The 22,075-nt window shown below is 45.4% G+C and overlaps 1 protein-coding gene across 11 annotated transcripts in view; it reads right to left on the bottom strand.

Moving 5' to 3' along the window:
* Positions 1-22,075, bottom strand: part of CLIP1 (CAP-Gly domain containing linker protein 1) — a 259,076-nt gene that overhangs the window by 173,757 nt on the left and 63,244 nt on the right. For all 11 annotated transcript variants that reach the window (XM_077461934.1, XM_077461936.1, XM_077461938.1 and 8 more), the window contains exons 4-5: positions 9,787-9,911; positions 354-579 (exon numbers count right to left, since the gene is read on the bottom strand). In XM_077461934.1, coding sequence (XP_077318060.1) covers positions 354-579; positions 9,787-9,911 — 351 coding nt within the window. The remainder of the gene's footprint in view (positions 1-353; positions 580-9,786; positions 9,912-22,075) is intronic.

The raw sequence follows: 22,075 nt of genomic DNA, 5'->3' as shown, positions 1-22,075 counted from the left end.
TACGCTCAGGGCTCTCACTGATTCTGCATTATGGTGAGTTGAACAATTTCATTTTATATCACAATGTAATAGAAATAATGCACTTCAATCATTCCGACACCATATTAACCATGGTGCCGTGATGATTGAAGTGCTAACACCAACCATTGCCCCGACAAATTGCCCGCAAAAATGTTGTCAGTGCACCTCCCGAGATTAGACTCTGGATCCACCCCTGGTTTCAATTGGATCCTGAGGACAGAAACAGTGGACAATTCTTGCACAGTATGGAATCTCTAATTATTTTTAACCCAAATTCAGCCAAAACATTTTATACAATTTTGAATTGTGTGGACAGGGAAAAAAACACTTACCAAACCAGTTCGACTTGGCTTGTTGCTCACAGAAGATGAGATTGAGCTCATTGAGCTAATAGAAGATGCGCTTGGACTGCGCTTCAGGGAGGCAGGTGTGGCAGGTGTTGTGGGTACTTTTCTTATGGTGGTTTTGGATTTAGCTGGAGTAGTGGATGGAAATCCAATTCGTGTAACTTTATGTACAGGTGCAAATAAGCCATATTTTGGTTGACACTGAAAATATCTAAGAAAATTAGAACATAAGGGTGTAAAACAATAGTCAAGAGAAGAATCTGTACAATGCAAAGTTCCAAATTGGCCTATAATAATTTTGTGGGTGTGTAGGTGTATATTTTGTTTATTTCTAGCAATTTGCAAAATGCAACATGCGCTAACAGAAGAAAAATTGAAGGCCGAGTTCACACATGAGCACGCATCGGATCACAGCAAGGAGTCAGTGCGTCCTCATTCACCGTTTCAGGTCCGATTTCAGCCTGCATTTTTGGCTGTATTCAGACCTGAAATGAACCAAAAGACGGACAGGGCTCCTGTGCAAATTACAGCGGAGTTACTGTGGAGATTTGTGAACTGGCTCTATAGAGAGCTGGTCACAATCTCCTGCTGTGAGAGCCCAGTCTAATCAAATCAATATTTTGTGCGACTACCCTTTGGTGTCAAACCAACATCAGTTCTTACACACTTTGTACACTTGCACAAAGTCAGGGGACTTTGTAGAATTAGAGTCAGGTATATGATTTACCAATTATACCAAGCAGGTGCTAATGATTAAATTCATATGTAGGTTAAAAACAGTCATTAAACAAAACAAACAGCTGGGTAGGAGGTTTAAAGCTTGTTTTTTTTTTTTTGGGGGGGGGGGGGTTAACAAACAGATCCCGTTCCCTTAAAGCATGTTATACAGCACAGTGCTTGTGCTGTGTAATTTGCCCCCCTGTATCAGCTAAAAAAAACCTGTCTGATCTTGTCTGGTTATATCCTCCCCCCGTACATGCCTCCATCATCCGCAGAGCTGCTCTCTTATGTCTGTCTCCTCTGTTCGCTTCTGTCCCTCCTCCCCCCTACTCGCCTGTCTGCTTGTACCAGTGCCCCCCCCCCCCCCCCCACACACACACTTTTCTGCTCATACCAGTGCAATGTAAAAAAAATATTCCTGTACCTATACAAGCGTGGCTCCTGGCACTCAGCTGACTGTCGGCTCTCTCTCCTCTCTCCCCCGCCTCCCCGGCTGACATCAGCGGGAGTGCTCGGCCCCGCCCACTGGATCTGTGAGCTGGAGAGAGAAGATAGCTGACAAGTCAGCCAAGAGCCAGGAGCTAAGCTCATATAGGTACACATCGGCAGATTTTTTACATTACACAGACACAGGGACACTTGTTATGGTACAGAGGGGATTACAGAATTTAGTAGAAGTGGGTTAACAACCACTTTAAAACTGGGTGAGGAACAGCCAAACTCTGCTAAGGTGAGGTTGTGGAAGACAGATTCATATCACAGGTCATATACTATAGCAAGACTGAGCACATTAACAAGACACAAAGTAGTTTTATTGCATCAGCAAGGTCTCTCCCAAGCAGTTTAAAAATGCCTCAATGCAGACTGGGGTTTCAAGATGTGCTGTTTAAAGTAGACGTAAACTCCCATTCATGAAATATGACATGGGTACATTTCTGTAGTGTTTACTTATCACTCTTGAAAGCCCCAAGTCCTGTGTCTTTCTGCTACTCCATTCCTCTGTTATAAGCATGATAACTTCCGACAAGCGCTCCAACACAGGAGAGAATAGCAGCTGGAAATTTGTTTTTGGCAGGTAACAGACAGATGAGCAGATAGCTCATATATTCACAGTTCCTCTGCCCATGTGGAGGGGGTGTGTGCCTTTCCTCCAATCAGCTCACACACAGTGTATGCCCAGACTCCCCACCCACTGCTGAAACAGGAAGAAAACTTTCTACGGTAATGTGCACTTTCTGAAGCGTCTAGAAAGCTGACGACAGCAGATATACATGTAAAACTTATGTAGGAGGATTTGTTTCATCGCTGTTTATCATCTGAGGCTGTTCACTTCACTGGGTATATGTGAGAGTTTACATCCATTTTAAGCTTTTTTTTTTTTTTTTTTTTAAAGAGTACAAAGAAATGGCCAACGATAAAGGACCATAGATGCAGTGGATGGCCTAGGAAACTTAAAAAAGCAAATGAGGACACATGTTTACTCCTCTTCGACATCGGCAGATGTCCAGCAGTGTCATCAGTATAGAACTGGTGGAAACCAGTAGGACCCAGGTAAACTCATCTACTGTCTGGAGAAGTCTGACCAGAAGTGGTCCTCATGGAAGAATTGCAGCCAAAAAGCCATACCTCCGACATGGAAACAAGGCTTAAAGACTAAATTATGCACAAAAACATATGAACTGGGGTACAGAAAAAAAAGGAGGTGTCCCCCGGACTGAGGAGTAAAAATCTTAAATATTTGGCCGTAGCAGGAGGCAGTTTGTTGGCGAAGGGCTGGAGAGCAGTACAATAATAAATGTCAGCAGGCAACAGTGAAGCATGGAGGAGGTTCCTTGCAAGTTTGGGGTTGCATTTCTGCAAGTACTAGAGATTTGGCCAGAACCAATGGTGTCTTCAATGTAGAGAAATACAGGCAGATACTTACCCCATGATGCCATAATATCAGTGAGGCGTGGGATTGGCCATAGATGCATTCTGCAGAAGGACAGCGACCTCAAACATACAGCCAATGTCCCTAAGACCCGTCTTCAGCAAAACGAAGAACAGGGAGTCCAGGAAGCAATGGTTTGGCCCCAACAAAGCCCTGATGTCAACATCAGATCTGTCTGGGATTACATGAAGAGACTGAAGGATTTGAGGCTGCCTACATACACAGAATATCTATAGTTAGTTCTCCAAGATGTTTGGAACAACCTATGTGCCCAGTTCTTTCAAAAAGGTTGTGCAAGTACCTATAAGAATTGACGCTGTTTTGAAGGCAAAGGGTGATCACACCAAATATTGATTTGAATTTTTTTTTGTTAATTTACTTTCCATTTTGTTACTTGATAACACTTCAATTTCTGAAAGCATTCTTAAAAAAGGAGAAGTACAGCCAAAGTTCGTTTGGCTGTACTTCTTCTGTGGATCACAGGAGTGCAGTTCGTTCTGCACTCCTGTGACCCATTTACTGCTGACAGCAAGCTGAAGCCCACTGTCAGTTGACATCACAGAGGTGGTCCAGGTTCAGGCAAGATTGTAATAATGAAGTTGGGATCCACCCACATGCCTGGACTGGCACCCGCTCAGCCTCTCAGAGCTGCTGGGAGCCTGAGCCAGACGTTCCCACCCCCTCCACAGCCCATCGCAATTTCTTACATTTTTTTGCACGCATTATCCCCTTTATGACCGACATGTGCGACAGCAAAAGGGTGGGCTTTAATGCCCATATGCAACACATATGCATTGCGGTGTTGAGAGCATACTCACTCTGTGTCCCCACAAAAAGACCACTCTCGGTCCAGACTAAAGATCAGTACCTGTAGGGACCAGCTTCCGATCATGTGACCACTATGACAGTGATCACGTTCGCCTATCCTTACCACTTCCCAGGTGTTCAGAACTGATTAAAGGGATGCAGGGCAGGCAAAAAGGGGTTAATCTGCATTTTTTTAACTAGAAAATGGCTTTCAGCTACCGAACATTTTTGGAGCTGGCGGTTGGCTCCAGTTCTAAAAATGATGGGAACAGCAGAAGGCTGCTGGATGATCCCGCTCCCAGCAGGAGACCCAAGCAAACAGCCTAGAATCGGCTTTGATTGGGTCTCCAATGTAGTAGCCCCGAAGCAGTTAACTCAGCTGCCGATTTAAAGAAATCCCTAGTATTCCAAAACACAGATTTTGGCGTTTTGAATACTTTAAGTGCAAAGGAGGGATTTTAGACCCCAGACCCCTCCATAAAGGGTACCGGTCACTGCCTATTATTGTCACAAGGGATGTTTGCATTAGAGGTCGACCGATATGGGTTTTTCTCTGGCCAATATTTAGAAATCGTGGCGGTCGATTTAGGATGCCAATTTTTTTGGGCTATGTTAGGCTGATTTTTTTTTTCTTTTTTTTTCCTCTATCTCAAAGTTAGACCCTTCACACTGGGGTGTTTTTCAGGCACTTTGTCAGGCTAAAAATAACGCCTGTAAAGTGCCTGCAAAATGGCTCCCTTGAAGTTTCAGTGTGAAAGCCTGAGTGCTTTTACACTGAGGCGATGTGCTGGTAGGAGGTTAAAAAAAAAAAGTCCTGCAAGCAGCATCTTCATCGGCTGCTAGCTGGGTTATAAGCACCTCACTAGCAGCTGAATAGCGCCACCAAAATTATGGTAAAGCGCCGCTAAAACTAGCGGTGTTTTACCATCAATACCTGCCCGCTCCAGTGTGAAAGCAGCCTTAAGTAATAAGTGATACAGAAAGTTTCTTACATTTAAACATTTATTAAACAAAACAAACCTCCAATCAGTTCAAAATGGACTAACTTAAAGGCCCCCTTCACCCTGGGGTAGCGGCGGTGGTAAAAGTGCGCTATTTTTAGTGTCGCTTTACTGTCGTTTTAGCGGTGGGATTCGGTCGTTAGCAGGGCGGTTTTACCCCCTGCTAGAGGCTGAGAAAGGCGATTTGCTGGCGGTATAGCCACGATGCCCCATCGATTTCAATGGGCAGGAGTGGTGACGGAGCTGTGTATACACCGCTCCAAAAGATGCTGCTAGCAGGACTTTACTGTACTGCTAGTGCACCGCTCCAGTGTGAAAGCCCTTGGAGCTTTCACATTGGAGAGACAGCAGCGGCTGCTTCAGGGTGCTTTGCAGGCGCCTGCAAAGCACCCCAGTGTGAAAGGGGTTATACGGTTTTCGTTTTTTTTCTAAAAATCATTAATGTATTTTTTCCCAAAAAAATGCGTTTGAAAGACCGCTGCGCAAATGCCGTGTGACATAGTGGAGCAAAAAAGTAATATGTGGGGGTTCTAAGTAATTTTCTAGCAAAAAAAAACAAAATGTTTTTTTATAACAGCTTACCTGTAAAATTCTTTTCTTGGAGTACATCATGGCACACAGAACCTAAGTAATAACTTAATGGTTATGGGCCACCTTTAGGCGATTGGACACTGGTATACCCAATACAGGAAGTTCACTCCCCTATATAACCCCTTCTCCTTCCAGGAGTACCTCAGTTTTTGTAGCAAAGCAAGATACTTAAACCCCATAAAAAGGGGGGGCGGGAGCTATGTGTCCTATGATGTACCCCAAGAAAAGGAACAGGTAAGCCGTTATAAAAATCCTATTTTCTTTATCATACATCATTGGACACAGAGCCCAAGTAATAAACTTAGTGGCACGTCGCATAGCAATGCTATTCGAGGGGAGGGAGAGACAACCCGTAGGGCGCCCCCAGACCTGAGGACTTATACTGCTGCCTGCAGCACACTGCACCCGAAGGCGATATCGCCTTACATCCACCTGATAAAATTTTGTGAATGTATGTACTGAAGACGAAGTTGCGGCCTTACAAATCTGAGCCATGGAGGCCTGGTGACGCACTGTCGAACCTGGTAGAGTGTGCCTTAACCTGAAAAGGGGGAATCTTACCCCTTAAATCATACGTTTGAATTATAACTTGCTGAATCCACTTAGCGACAGTGAATTTCGATGTTGCCTATCCTTTCTTAGGAGCCATTGGCAGAATAAATAAGACGTCAGTATTTTAACAGAAATTCCAACTTTTTATCTGTTGGATATGTAAGCATTTGTGCATTGTCTAGTGGGCAAGTTAGACTTTTATTCACACTGGAAATCACAGCGTCAACTGCTGGAACCTTCCACTTTTTGGCGAATTTCTGCTCCACGGGATAGAGAACCGAGAGGGAGAAAATGCTTATCCAAATGATCCCATTCAGCATAAATAAGCTTTTATGCATGGACCAGAAAAGCATGAAAAGGCTGTAAAAGTTTTAAAGAACCAAAGGAAGAAACCGAACTTTCAGTGGACTCTGTTAGGGGTAGCATGAAAGTGGAACAAACAATTTCTGTAAGGATTTGTACCTCAGATTGCAAAGCTGAATCAACTGTTTCCTCCGCAGGGGAATAATCGGCTAGTTTTTCCTCTCAATCGCCTAAGAGTAATACCTCATCCTGTCTCCATTGTTCCCTTGGTAAAGAGTCCGAGGTGGGGAGGGGGATCTAGCACGCTTCCTATCCACTTGGATAGAGGATGCGATTAAAGCCGCTAATCTTCCTTCTAGGCCCTGCAGGGCAGAGGAAAATGCATCTTCAGTTACATATACAGGGGCTGAAGTGTGAGAAGCAGTTGCACCACCAATTGTTTCCAAAGACTCACCCTGGCTTGCCATGTCTTGTATCTCCAGAGAGGATGACAGTGTGGAGGCATGACTGGAGTTTCCAGCGCCTGGGGTGGAATTTTTGGCACCTTGGTGGTTATCAGCAGAGTGTTAGGCTCCCTTATCTGCAGGACATATGCCAACTTGCTTAGTAGGGGCCGTTTATACTTTTAGACTTTGTTTACAGCTCCTAGGCTTCTTCCCTTACCTTATCCTCGCTGCAGGATACTGCTGAAACAGACAGATCCAACTTCACCCATCATGGCAGGCTGCATTAGTAAACCTGCAAAGACCGTGTCCCTTAATAGGGGTTCCGCTCCTTTGGACCTGTATAGCACCCCACAGGAGCAACTTTAGCTAATGTAGCAACACCAAAAAAAGCAAAAAAACTGAGGTACTCCTGGAAGGAGGAGGGGTAATATAGGGGAGTGATCTTCCTGTATTGGGTATACCAGTGTCCAATCACCTGAAGGTGGCCCATAAACATTAAGTTATTACTTAGGTTCTGTGTCCCATGATGTACGATAAAGAAATACTGATTTTAACTTGTAAACAGCAAGTGTCAGAAATAGGCTTGGTCCAGAAGTGGTTAAATAAAATCAAAAAAAATGTAAAAGCCATTTACAATTACTTTAAATGTTCAAGACCTCTTTCACACTGCGACGCCCATAGCGTCGGCGGTAAAAACACTGCTACTTTAGCGGCGTTTTATCGTCAGATTTGCGGCGCATTTCAGCTGCTAGCGGGGCGCTTTTAACTCCCGCTAGCAGTCGAGAAAGGGTCAAAACTGCCCGCAATAGCAGGTTTTGCCAGCGGTATAGCCGTGCTGCCCCAATGATTTCAATGGGGAGCAGCAGTTGAGGAGCGGTAAACACCCCAATACTTCACCACTCTAAAGAAGCTGCTGGCAGGACTGTTCCCGACATCCTGCCAGCGCACCGCTCCGGTGTGAAAGCCCTCAGACTTTTACACTGGAGACATTGGTGCAAGAGAATATGAGACAATGGGTCTAGGAGAATCCAGCAATTTGTAGCCCAGGAGTGCAAGTTTTTCTACAGTGTTGGAATCTAACTAGCATCACCAGTTTCAGTAACTACCACTACTATCCTATGCAGATGTTGATCATGTTTCAACCAGAGACTTCTACAGTTATGGCCGAAATTGTTGGCACCCCAGAAATCCCAGAAAATCAAGTATTTCTCACAGAAAAGTATTGCAGTAACACGTTTTGCTATAAACATGTTTATTCCCTTTGTGTGTATTGGAACAAAAACAAAAAAGGGAGGAAAAAAGCAAATTGGACATGTCACACAAAATTCCAAAAATGGGCTGGTCAAAATTCTTGGCACCCTTTCAAATTTGTGGATAAATAAGATTGTTTCAAGCATGTGATGCTCCTTTAAACTCACTTGGAGCAAGTAACAGGTGTGGGCAATATAAAAATCACACCTGAATTCAGATAAAAAAAAGAGAGAAGTTCACTTAGGCCCCTTTCACACATGCGGACATTATGTCCGTATTTCATCCATCCGTTTGCGGATGAAATACGGACATACATGCATTCCTATGGGATAGCGGATATCTGCGGATAAACATCCGCAGACAACCGCTATCGTCCGCCTCCGCTACTGTCCGATTCTGCAAACGGAGGAAAATCCTATTTTTCTATCAGTCTGCAGAGCGAATCGGATGAACACGGACAGACAGTCCGTGCTCATCCAATCCCCCATAGAGGAGAGCGGAGAGCCGACAGGGCGGTCCCCGCACAGTGTGCAGAGACCGCTCTGTCCGCCGCCGGCTCAGCGGGGACAACGGAGCGGATCATTACTGATCCGTCCCGTTTGAAAGGGGCCTTAGTCTTTGCATTGTGTGTCTGTGTGTGCCACACTAAGCATGGACAACAGAAAGAGGAGAAGAGAACTGTCTGAGGATTTGAGAACCAAAATTGTGGAAAAATATCAAATCTCAAGGTTACAAGTCCATCTCCAGAGATCCACATTGCGCAACATTTTCAAGAAGTTTGCAACCCATGGCACTGTAGCCAATCTCTCTGGGCGTGGACAGAAGAGAAAAATGTATGAAAGGTTGCAATGCAGGATAGTCCAGATAGTGGATAAGCAGCCCCAAAGAAATTCAAGCTGTCCTGTAGGCTCAGGGAGCATCAGTGTCAGCGCAAACTATCCGTCGACATTTAAATTAAACGCTATGGCAGGAGACCCAGTAAGCCAAAATCCTTCTGGGAAAAACATCTTGTGGACAGATGAGACCAAGACAGAGCTTTTTGGTAAAGCACATCATTCTACTGTTTACCGAAAATGGAATGAGGCCTACAAAGAAAAGAACACCAGTACCTACAGTGAAATATGGTGGAGGTTCAATTATGTTTTGGGGTTGTTTTGCTGCCTCTGGCACTGGGTGCCTTGAAAGTATGCAAGGCATCACAAAATCTGATGATTACCAAAGGATTTTGGGTCGCACTGTAGAGCCCAGTGTCAGAAAGCTGGGTTTGCGTTCGAGATCTTGAGTCTTCCAGCAGGACAATGACCCCAAACATACATCAAAAAGCACCCAGAAATTCATGGCCACAAAGTGCTGAGTCCAGATCTAAATCTCATCGAACACTTGTGGAGAGATCTTAAAATTTCTGTTGGGAAAAGACGCCCTTCAAATAAGAGAGACCTGGAGCAGATTGCAAAGGAAGAGTGGTCCAAAATTCCAGGTGAAAGGTAGAAGAAGCTTATTGATGGTTATAGGAAGCCACTGATTTCAGTTATTTTTTCCAAAGGGTGTGCAACCAAATATTAAGTTAAGGGTGCCAAGAATTTTGACCAGACCATTTTTGGATTTGTGTGACATTATGTCCAGTTTGCTTTTTCCTCCCTTTTTTTGTTTTGTTCCAATACACTTAATGAAGTATTTGCTACATATTATACATGACTGAAAAATCTACACCTCTCTAACTTCAATGGAACAGACTGTCTCACACCTACATCATAAAAAAAATAGAAAATATACACAACACACAAAGCACATCAATGTGCCTAAAAGTTCAAGCTAACCTTGTGCCAGCCACAGCGCCATCATTCTTTCCCAAAGGCTCGTCTAATTCAACGCCACACCATTCTCCTTTGGCAAAATCTGTCTCACCCAAAAACCGAACAACTCCGGCTTTTGAACCGCTTACCTAAAAAGTAACAAAATAAAGATACAACTGTTAAGTTAGGAGTTTAGACATAAAAAATAATAAAAAAAAAAAAAAAAAAAACACAGCACATCATTTATGATCTCTTGCACAAGTGCATTTTAAAACGTGATGATTTTTAAGGTTTTCTAAGTTGTATATTTTAATGTCATAATAAAGTTGTATATTTTTTATTCGCTTGGTATCTTTGCACTTTACCTTTGAGGGTATACATAAAGTCCCAACACATTGTTCTTTTCTTTGTTACGTTATAATGGGGATAATACCTTCACATGGTGTAATATTTCTATAAACCCCCCCCCCATATTTACAATACAATTGTAAAAATACATAATCTAAACACAATTGCATACCCATGTAACAAGTTTTGTGTAAAAAGTTTAAAAAATTTAAATTAACTAGTGGTATCCAGCCTAAAGTATACAGATGGTAGATACGGTATACAGTGATGTTACAAATCTCGGCTGGTTCAACAGAAACTGGCCAAGACTTGAACCATTGAGCCCATTCATTTTGTATGGGTTCAAATCGCACTGCAAAGGTATCAGTACTCTGCATCAGCCAGTACTTGACCGAAAATATTGTTACTTGTACTCGCAGGTAAAAAAAAAAAAAAAAAAAGTTATCGGTACAATCCTAGTACCAAGTTGAGCAATCAACTTGCGTACAACCAGCCTGCGGGATTTTACATTTATCTCTAGTAATAACAATCACTGGCTGCCGTGGGAGGGATTCCCCTGTCAACACCGTGTGTTGACAGGGGAAACGAGCTGTGTTGCAAGAAAGAAATTCACTTTATGTATGGCCTGCATACAAGAAGAGACTGTGATAAACCATTTCTACATTCATAGATGTCCAGGTATGGGACACACATAAAAAGACTAATTGTGCGCACTGTAAAATTCAGCGTGGAACACAGGCATTTTTAAACTTATATTGCTGCCTATAGAACTGGACACTGGCCAATAATAAAAACACACACACCACCAAGAGTAGGAAAGCACAGGAGAACACCTCCCACTGCCAGCATGCTGCAGCAAAGCAGTACCAAGATCATATCAAAAAGGACCGGTGTCCCTAATGAACTCCAAAAAAAAGATCTTACAGTGATTAAAAAAAAAAAAAAAAAAAAAAGACCCAAGAAACCAGCAGAATATGAGGGGGTGCTGATAATTGTTGAGCCTTACCCAGAATTTTTTTTTTACCTAGGAGGCTGTAAATTGGGTGTGCTGGCCAATTTTTCTATATTCAATGGGGCAAAAATTAACTACCGTATATACTCGAGTATAAGCCGAGATTTTCAGCCTCTTTTTTGAGGCTGAAAGTGCCCCCTCGGCTTATACTCGAGTCGCCGCTGTCTGACTGCTCGATCAGCGTATCGAGCAGACAGACGGCGGACATTAATTTTCAAAAGCCGCGCCTCCTTCTCCGCCTCCGCCTGTGATAGGCGGAACACTGAATTTCCCAGCAGTCAGTGTTCCGCCTATCACGGACATCCGCTCATTCTCATACTACGGACGAGTATGAGAGGATGTCTGTGATAGGCGGAACACAGGCTGCTGGGAAATTGAGTGTTCCGCCTATCACAGGCGGAGGCGGAATTTTGAATTGTAGAATGGCCGCCGAGAAGAGCGGCGATCCATCGGCACGGGACGGAGGAGGCACGGCACGGCACGGGACGGAGGAGACACGGGACGGAGGAGGCACGGCACGGGGGAGGCACGGGACGGAGGAGGCACGGCACGGGACGGAGGAGGCTCGGGACGACGGCGGCTCGGGACGGAGGCTTGGGACACAGGTAGGCTGGACACACACACAAGGCTGCACGGACACACACACACACACACACACACACACACACACGGATGGATGGATACACACACACACACACAGGGATGGATGGATGGATGGATGGATGGATACACACACACACACACACACACACAGGGATGGATGGATGGATGGATACACACACAGGGATGGATGGATGGATGGACACACACACAGGGATGGATGGACGGACACACACACAGGGATGGACGGACACACAGGGATGGACAGCCATGTCTCACCCTCGGCTTATACACGAGTCAATAAGTTTTCCAGTTTTTTGGGGGTAAATTGGGGGCCTCGGCTTATACTCGGGTCGGCCTATACTCGAGTATATACGGTACCTATGATTTTAACTTATCTTTCTTTTTCAGGTCCAATGTGAACATGGCAGCAACTCCAGAAAAATGAAATGTGGAAGAGCAGAGAACCATAACCAGTTCCTGTTTCTCCAAGAGAAAGTTACAATGCAGATCCATGATGAAATGTCACAAACTGAGTGACAGTGGCTCTTCATATGCAACAGTTTAATGTTGGGTTGTCGATTTTAAAATTGGCCATTTCAGTGTTGAAAGTCAAAGTCAGAAACACAGTGGAAGGCCCGTTTCTGTCTGTGCCTGCAAATGTGAAAGCCATCCATGACATGATCATGGAGGACAACCGAACAGTGCTAAAATTTCACAAGAGAGTTGGTGCAATTATCCACAACGACTTGGAAATGAGAAAGCTTGCAGCAAAGTGGATGCCAAAACTTTTGGCGTCATCGTCACACACTGCAGGTGAAACAATGGCAAAACTGACCTCCTTAGGCTTTCAAGTGATGCCCCTATCCACCCTATTCGCCCGACCTGGCTCATCTGTTCCCCAATCTCAAACACCTAAATGGGACAATGATTTGGGAGAGTTCGGAAGGCAACTAAAGCTGCAAATGAGTGGATACACCAGCAGTCGGAAGATTGCAGGGAAGCTGCAGGACAGATGTCGCAAGTGAATTATCTTCCTGGGGAAATATGTATTATAGTGTAGCAATCACAGCTTCCTAGCTCAATTTTTTCTGGGTAAGGCTCAATACTTATCCGCACCCCCTCGTACTAGGGACTACAGGACCTTATGACTGAAGCTTTTATTAGAGGAGGCCAAAACATCCAGAAATTAAAGAACGTGTTAAAGGACCAGCCTTGCAAATCTGCTTGATGTGAAAGTCCCCAAGAAGCACTCATCATAGCCTGTTTTGACAGGAAAATGTGTAACCCAATCCTTGAGACCATATGCTTGGATGATGGTCTGCCTGAGCCCCCTAGAAGATGGTAAAACAGGGAAGTCAGTGTACTCTTAAAGGGTCAATCAGACTACAAAATGGCCATTAGTCTTTCTGAAAGAAGCAGTGACCAAGAGAGATTAACACAGCCAGAACCAAATCCAGCAAAATGGAGGAAAAATTATTTTTGGTTAACAGGCCCAACAATGTCCTAGTTTACATGAAAGGTAAACACCTAATGTCTCAAACACCATTGTATGCAAAACCAGAAATCATTGTAAGATGAAGCTGCCAGTTGGGACACTTGTCTCACAGAGGTGATGGCTACAAGGAAAACCAGCTTGCATAGTAACCTTGTGGATAATCTTAGAGAGGATAATGTCTAATAGGTTCGAACAGCAGTTTGAGTGTACAAAGAATCAAATTCTGAGTTACAGGGGAATGAAAGGAGAGCTGCATGTGAGAGACTCTCTGTACAAAGATTGAGGCCAATGGTCTCTCAAACAGGGTGGAAGCCCTGAGAATCACCAAGACGGGGCTCAACAAATCCCAGGTGCCAGGCCACCATGGTAACTAGAAATAGCGTCCTGGCACCTGGGCTTTTGTCAGCCCATTCACTGTTGGCACCAGGCATGCAGTGGCATAGCTCGGGGGAAGGCAGCCAGAGCAGTCGCCACATCTAGAGGGGAGCAGAAAAGTCCTTTCCCCACCCTCTTGACTCCCGAGTGTGCTGTGCGCGCTCACTCTGTTCATCAGCCCGTCACTCCTTGCAACGACTCAGCTCCGACCACTGCTCTCCATCCATTAGCAGCCTAAGCCTCCGCGGCTGTTCGACCTTAGCGATGGGTGCCCTGTAATTAGTCAAATTGGTCATGTGCGGCGGCAGGCAGTTGGCTGGCCTGTGGGTGATCACAGGCGTAGTAACTTGCTTCCTCCTTGCGTGTCACAGCAGAGAATGTGAGGCAAAAAGAGCCCTACCAGGTAAGTGGTGCTGGGGGATATGGCTACATCCCCTTCTCTCCTCTGTGCATCTGGCTCAGACCTCCCTGCCATCTGGCTGCATCACTCCTCTCCACTCCTCCACCTGACTTCATCCTGCCTCTCCAGCCGCCCCCTCCCCCCCCCCCGAGCTGTATACTGCTCACTGCCCACCCCTCCACTACATACTGCTCACTCACTCCCCCCCCCACTGTATACTGCTCATTGGGACCCACCCCCCCCCCCCATATGTCAGGGTTATAGGCTGCCGGCCTCTCTACTGCGACCAGTTAGTAAGGTCTCAGCCTCCTCTTTATTCACAGTCTGTATCTGACTGGTAATTCAAAGCCTTTAATTGGTTGAATCGGAGATAGCTCTTCGACTACCATAGGCAGACATCCAGAACATGCAGTTCTGGACAACTGGGTCCTAGATTCAAAGCAAAATATGTCAAGCTCTGCAAGAGAAGTATGCTTTCCATATCAAATGGCAAACCTTACAAGACAGTTTCCTAGATTTTAGTATTGCAAGAATCACATAATGTGATCATGTGCATGAAAGCGGTTGACATACATGTACTTAATGTCCATAGAAGCTGGAACATCTCCCTGGTGAAGGCAGGCAATGACAAATCTAGTTTAGATGCTGAATTTCTGGGCTTAAGCAAAGATATTTTCCAAGGTTTGACATCCAAGACTGGATATGCCCTTTGGGTGTGGGAACAGTAAATAAGTTGGCATAAAATCCCTGAAACCGTTCGAGTGCAGTGACACAGCAAGCTTGAATGTGAGAAACCAAGTAGGTAGTGAAACTCCAGTTTATAGCCCTGGAATGTCCACTTCGGCACCCAAGCTTCTGAGATGCAAGCAAAGTATTTGCAAAGGTTAAACTTTCCTCTCCTCTGGAAAGTGAGGATGCCCCTTCATGCTGATGAAGATTCGTCTGAGGATTTGGCAGACTGAGTGCCAGACCTTGCAAGTGAACTGGGCAAGAACCATGGAAGGCACAGGAGTGGAGAAACAAAAAGCACATTAACAAATAGAGTGGAAGAGGGCCATGCAACTTATCTTCAAGGTCCCCCCCCCCCCCCCCAGCAAAAAATGTATAGTCATCAGCTACACATACTGTAGCTGCTGACTTTTGATATTAGGACACTTGCCTGTTTCCATCGGCTCTCGGGTGCTGCAACTGCCATTCGTAGTAAGGGAACCCAGCAGTGAAGCCTTTCAGGTTCACAGCGGGTTCCCCACTGCACTTGCCCAAAGCATGCTCCACTTCCTGATTTGCCCGATGGCGGAGGTAGGAGGGTGGCAAACTTCTGAGTGAACTATCCCCGGGTGGCACAGGCGGGAGGGCTGATAAGCAAAGCTTTCACTTTTCGGTGCAACTCCGCTTCACTTATGGGGTCATATTCGATGAAAATCCTACTATGCAAGTTTGTGTGTTCCAATTCATATAGCATATTTAAAAAAAATATTTCCTTTTAGGAGGAGGCCTTAGAGTGACCATGTCTTAAAGTGGTTGTAAACCCTTACAACCAACTGACTTACAGGTAAGCCTAGATTAAGGCTTACCTGTAGGTCCAAGAAATATCTCCTAAACCTACACGGTTTAGGAGATATTTGCCAAAAGACAGGCATCGCTGTCTACGGCGCATGCACAATAGACAGCGGCGCGCAGGCGCACTGAGCGCGCCGCAGTTAACGCCGATATGCCGCGAGTGGCGGCTCCCGTGCGCATACGTGGGAGTGACGTCATCGCGGCTTCGCCGAATGACAGCGGCGGAGCAGCGAGACCCACCAAGAAGATGGATGCGCCGTCAGGTAAGTGACACATAATGGACTACTATGCGATGCATAGTAGTCCATTATGCTTTACCTTTGCAGGGAATGAAAGAGGAAGTAAATTCATCAGGGTTTACTTCCTCTTTAAAGACAATGTCTCCTATCATTAACATATAATACAAGAAGCCTACTCTTTCATTGGACAGACAGTGTTCAAATCTAGGTTTACAAAATGATAGTCAAGTTCTGCCTGTAACATCCAGGCAGGGTTAATTATGACCAATGTAGCCCCCTCTAAAAAAAAAAAAACTGACTTGTATGGGCAGGCGGATGTCAGGGGAAATGTGTCCGCTGACACCCGCCTGCCATCCGATCTGTCAAGATCCCCTGAAAACAGATGGATGGTGATACATTTATCATCCTTCCAGCAGATCAGATGAAAACGGACAGCGTTTTCATCCGATCCTCTTTCCATAGAGAACAGCGGGGCTCTGAGAGGTCTATCCCTGCACAGTGAGCAGAGACGGATCCGTCATCCGCCTGCTCAGCAGGGACCAATGGAGCGATCCACTGCTGAGCTGGCAGAGTCCGATGAGCGGATCGCCTGGTGTGAAGGGGCCTAACAGATCTAAAAGTAGGCGATTTCCCAATTTGAATGCAAATATGGAAATACACTTTAACCACTTCCCGACCAGCGCACGACGATGTACGTCGACAGAATGGCACGGGCAGGCATATTGGCGTACATGGTCGGGACCCCCGTGAGTCCGGTCGCGGGACCCGCGGACTCGATCGCCGCGGGCATCCCCGCGATCGTCTCACGGAGCGGCCGAATGGAGGAAATGCTGTATAAACAACATTTTCCCATTCTGCCTAGCAACTAGTGACGCTGATCTCTGCTCCATGTGATTGGAGCAGAGATCAGTGTACACTAAATGAAAGCCCAACCCCCCCACAGTTAGTAACACACCCCTAGGAACACTTAACCCCTACACTGCCACCCACTGGTTAACCCTTTCACTGCCAGTGTCATTTACACAGGAATCACTGCATTTATATAGCAGTGATTACTGTATAAATGACAATGGTCCCAAAAATGTGTCAAAAATGTCCGATGGGTCCCCCACAATGTCGCAGTCACAATAAAAATCGCAGATCGCCGCCATTACTAGTAAAAAAAAAAAAATAATAAAAAATTATTAATAAAAATGCTATAAAACTATCCCTATTTTGTAAACGCTATAACTTTTGCGCAAACCAATCAATAATCGCTTATTGCGATTTTTTTTACCAAAAATATGTAGAAGAATACGTATCGGCCTAAATTGAGGGAAAAAAATGTTTTTTTTATATATTTTTGGGGGATATTTATTATAACAAAAAGTAAAAAATAATGCGTTTTTTTCAAAATTGTCGCTCTATTTTTGTTTATAGCGCAAAAAATAAAAACCGCAGGGGTGATCAAATACCACCAAAAGAAAGCTCCATTTGTGGGAAAAAAAAGGACATCAATTTTGTTTGGGAGCCACGTCGTACGACCGCGCAATTGTCAGTTAAAGCGACGCAGTGCCGAATCGCAAAAAGCGGTCTGGTCTTTGACCAGCAAATTGGTCCGGTCTGAAAGTGGTTAAAAGGGATTTTGACCAGTCAGTCATGGGCCTGGCTTCGCAAAGTACAGTTTAAGTGGTGTAAAGGGCAGGGCCTGCTAGGGAGAACATTGTTGTGCAGGGGTCTTACAGACACTTATCAGTTAGGTCCGTAAAGACCAGTGCATTCTCAACAAGTAGGTAATCTTGTTAAGGTGGGACACTGCCAGATTCAGCGGGAATAGGATGACTTTTTTACAAAATCTTCCAAGTCAGTTAAAGAATAATAAGTACTTGAGGGAGAAACCGGCTTCATATAGAAAGAGTTGGAACAGCGGGTGCTATTGGTGGGCGCTGCAACAAAAAGAACTGAGTCTCTAAATTTGGAATGAAGAGCAGTGGATTGAGACTTCTCTGGAGTGAAGACTGGAGCAACTCAGAAATTAGAGAGAGTCTTAGCAGCTGATGTGTCAAAAGCTGCAAAAGTCCACATGTAAGGCCTCATGCACACGAGACGCAGGTGAAAACTCTGCTCAAAAAAAGCTGAAACGCGCGTTTTGCCACGTTTAGCCACGTTTGCGTTTATAAGCGTTTATAAAGATAACATCATGTAGACCTTCCCCAAGCTCTCAAAGCATGTTTTTTTTTAAAACTATTTCTGCTATTTTGATCAGAGTGAGCAGCAGCAGCATAAAGAGCAGTTGTACACTTGCATTTGCCTCTCTTTCTGTGGTATATATTTTGAAATGGATCCCATATTGAATATATGTCAGGAAATGCTCCTGATGTTGCTCTTGATGAGACAGCAACATCGTTGCAAATTTTGTGAGAGGTCCAGAGTCAGAGCTCGTCGAAATTGGACCCATCCGTTGATGGGACAGTGTATGTCCGTTGGATATTTCAAACATGTATGTGCAGCTGCGTACCTACCCCGACAAGTTTTTTTAATTTTAGCCGGATGTCCATTGTCACATTTGATCTGCTCTTAGAAAAAGTACGACCTGGTCTGACATTTGTGGACACCAATATGAGAAACAGTGTGTCACCAGAGGAACGTCTGTTGGTAACGATCAGGTATGTGTATATATTTATAAAATATATCTATAGATGTACAGATGAATTTTTTTTCTCTGTCCTTTATTTAAAAAAAAATAATGTCTATTTATAGTAAATTATCCATTTTTTTTAAATATCTAAAATTTTCTTGTGGCAATTTTTAACAGGTTTTCATTATTTCTAATCTAAAACAATATTAAAATAGTTAATTATTTATTTTTTAATCTTAATATATGTTTTTATTCATTTTTTTCTAGTTTCAAATTGTTTTATTTAAAAGCAAATCTATGTTAATTAAATTTTTTATAAAGATTATCAGAATCCTAACCCTAACACTAACCCTACCCCTAACAGGTATCCCTATCCCTTACACTAACCCTAACCCAACCCTTAATCCTAAACAATAGCCCTAACCCTAACGGATAACCACTTACCATAACACCCAACCCTAGTGACCAAATTACATTGCCGCAGATGGTCACAGTTGACTTTGAGGCCATGTATCTCTGATGCAGAAAAGTGCATGACATTTTGCGACCCAACTTTGGGGCCCCCTATCTCGGGGTCACTTGGTGATAGGATCCTCAAATTTGGATATGTTGTAGTGCTAGTTCCACTGTGTTTGTATACCGCATTTGGGGTTCCTGGCAATAATTGGCCTCAAGATATGGGCCCCTAAATTCGGGTCACAAAATGTCACTCTGATGCAGAAAAGTGCATGACATTTTGTGACCCGACTTTGGGGCCCCCTATCTTGGGGTTACTTGGTGATAGGAACCCCAAATTTGGATATCTTGTAGTGCTACACAGTGCCTGCATACCGAATTTGGGGTTCCTGGCAATAAGTGGCCCCAAGATATGGGCCCCCAAAGTCGGGTCACAAAATGTCATTCTCAGATCATATTTCTGAGTTTTCAGGTCCAAAAAATTGGGTTCCTTTAAAAACGCATATAAACGCAAACGCGGCTAAACGCGGGCGCCACGTTTTGCGTCTGAACCCATTTTTTTGCTTCTGGAAAAACGAGGTTAAAAGCAACTGCATAAAAACGGCAAAAAACTAGACTGGGTGCATGGACACATAGGATAACATTGAATGAGTTCAGGGGCAGTTGAAAAAAAGTGTCCAACTGCATCTGAACACGCGCTTAACTGCGTCTCGTGTGCATGAGGCCTAAATAAGGAAGAGAAGCAGCAAGAGCAGATGCAAAAGTGTGCTTGTGGCTTTTGTGGACAGTGTCAGCAAAAAAAAAAAACTTGGTGATTTCCAACCATAAATTCTTGCATGACTGTATTAAAATCCTCAGCCAAAAAGGGAAGTGAAACTATCCACATTCAGCAGGACTAAAGAGGACTCAAAGAACTGACTCTAGGAGCAGAGAACAACCTGATTCTAGGCTGCAGACATCAGCACCATCAGTAGAAGTGCTGAAAACATCCTCAGAGTCAAGAGTAAACTGGAGGCACCCATTACAGAACTCTCCCCTTTACCATGCTTTGAATTAGACATGTTGTGACCATGTGGTGGTAAGGCAATGTAAGGCTCAAGGTAAGATGCAGGGTGATTTACTAATAAAAAGGAGCAGCACTTCACAGACTGGCTGCTTGCATACTAGTTAACATAGTAAAGCCAGATTGGCTTGCAGTGCTGCCCATTCATCTCCTAGGCTGGATGACTCTGTGCAGGAAACTAAAAGGTGACTAAAATAAAAAATAAAAAAGAGACTGGGGTACAATTTAAACACACATTCAGGCTTGGTTCACACTGGATGCCGATGCGGCTCCCAGCAGGGGTCCTGCACTTCCTGGTTCACCGTTTAAGGTCCTATTTCAGCCCGAATTTTGCGCTGAATTTGGTTCTGAAAAGGGACCAAAAGACGCACAGGACCCCTGTGCAAATGAGCACAGGAGCTGCATCGGAGATATGTGAACTGGCGCCATAGCGAGCCGGTCACATTCACCCGCTATCACGAATTGGATGCGGAAAATACATCCTGCCAGCGCTTTGCCTCAGTGTAAAAGCACTTGGGCTTTCACACAGACTGCAGGGAAGCTGTTTTGCAGGCACTTTACAGGTGCTATTTTTAGCCCAAAAGCACCTGAAAAATGCCCCAGTGTGAAAAGGTGTCTGTTAGATTTTATGAGATGAAGGGGATAAAAATAAATAATAAAATCGGCCTAACATATCTGCCATCGTGATTTCTAAATATTGGCATCAGCCAGAGAAAAACCCATATATGTCGCCCTCTAAAGGAGATATCTACAAGCAGTGTTCATTAGGGTTTTTTATGCTGATTTACATGGGACAAAGTTGTAAACATTCCTTGTAATAGGAATATGGCATGACAGGTCCTCTTTACAGTGAGATATAGGGTCAATAAGACCCCAAATCTCACCTCTAGACTGGGAAGCATGAAGAAGGCCCTGGAGCACCAGGACAATGGAATTACCCACAAATTGACCCCATTTTGGAAAGCAAACACCCCAACGTCTATTCTATGAGGCATAATGAGCCTTTTGAACAGTTCATGAGATACTTCTAACTCAACGCATGTACATAGCAAAAATGACACCCCAAATACATTCTGCTACTCATCCCGAGTATGGCGATACCACATGTGTGGGGACCCAAGACCCAACATGCAGGGAGCACCGTCAGGGAGCACCGTCAGGGAGCATAAATTACACCTCTAATTTCCTAACGACCTATTACATTTGTGAAGGCCCTGGAGCACCAGGACAATGGAATTACCCCCAAATGACCCCATTTTGGAAAGTAAACACCTCAACGTGTATTCTATGAGGCATGGGCTGCAAATAGGTACTCGGGGGAACAGATGGGCCGGGGACAGGTACTTGGGGGAACAGATGGGCCGGGGACAGGTACTCGGGGGGGGCTCAGATGGGCCGGGGACAGGTACTCGGGGGGGCTCAGATGGGCCGGGGACAGGTACTCGGGGGGGCTCAGATGGGCCGGGGACAGGTACTCGGGGGGGCTCAGATGGGCCGGGGACAGGTACTCGGGGGGGCTCAGATGGGCCGGGGACAGGTACTCGGGGGGGCTCAGATGGGCCGGGGACAGGTACTCGGGGGGGCTCAGATGGGCCGGGGACAGGTACTCGGGGGGGCTCAGATGGGCCGGGGACAGGTACTCGGGGGGGCTCAGATGGGCCGGGGACAGGTACTCGGGGGGGCTCAGATGGGCCGGGGACAGGTACTCGGGGGGGCTCAGATGGGCCGGGGACAGGTACTCGGGTGCTCAAATGGGCCGGGGACAGGAACTCGGGTGCTCAAATGGGCCGGGGACAGGAACTCGGGTGCTCAGATGGGCCGGGGACAGGAACTCGGGTGCTCAGATGGGCCGGGGACAGGTACTCGGGTGCTCAGATGGGCCGGGGACAGGTACTCGGGTGCTCAGATGGGCCGGGGACAGGTACTCGGGTGCTCAAATGGGCCGGGGACAGGAACTCGGGTGCTCAGATGGGCCGGGGACAGGAACTCGGGTGCTCAGATGGGCCGGGGACAGGTACTCGGGTGCTCAGATGGGCCGGGGACAGGTACTCGGGTGCTCAGATGGGCCGGGGACAGGTACTCGGGTGCTCAGATGGGCCGGGGACAGGTACTCGGGTGCTCAGATGGGCCGGGGACAGGTACTCG

The sequence above is a fragment of the Lithobates pipiens genome, unplaced genomic scaffold (assembly GCF_037356315.1).
Source record: "Lithobates pipiens isolate NorthernLeopardFrog02 unplaced genomic scaffold, aLitPip1_a1.2 Scaffold_3, whole genome shotgun sequence".
In the NCBI taxonomy this organism is placed as follows: Eukaryota; Metazoa; Chordata; class Amphibia; order Anura; family Ranidae; genus Lithobates; species Lithobates pipiens.
Note: the sequence above shows the minus strand (reverse complement) of the source record. Positions and strands in the feature narration are given on the sequence as shown.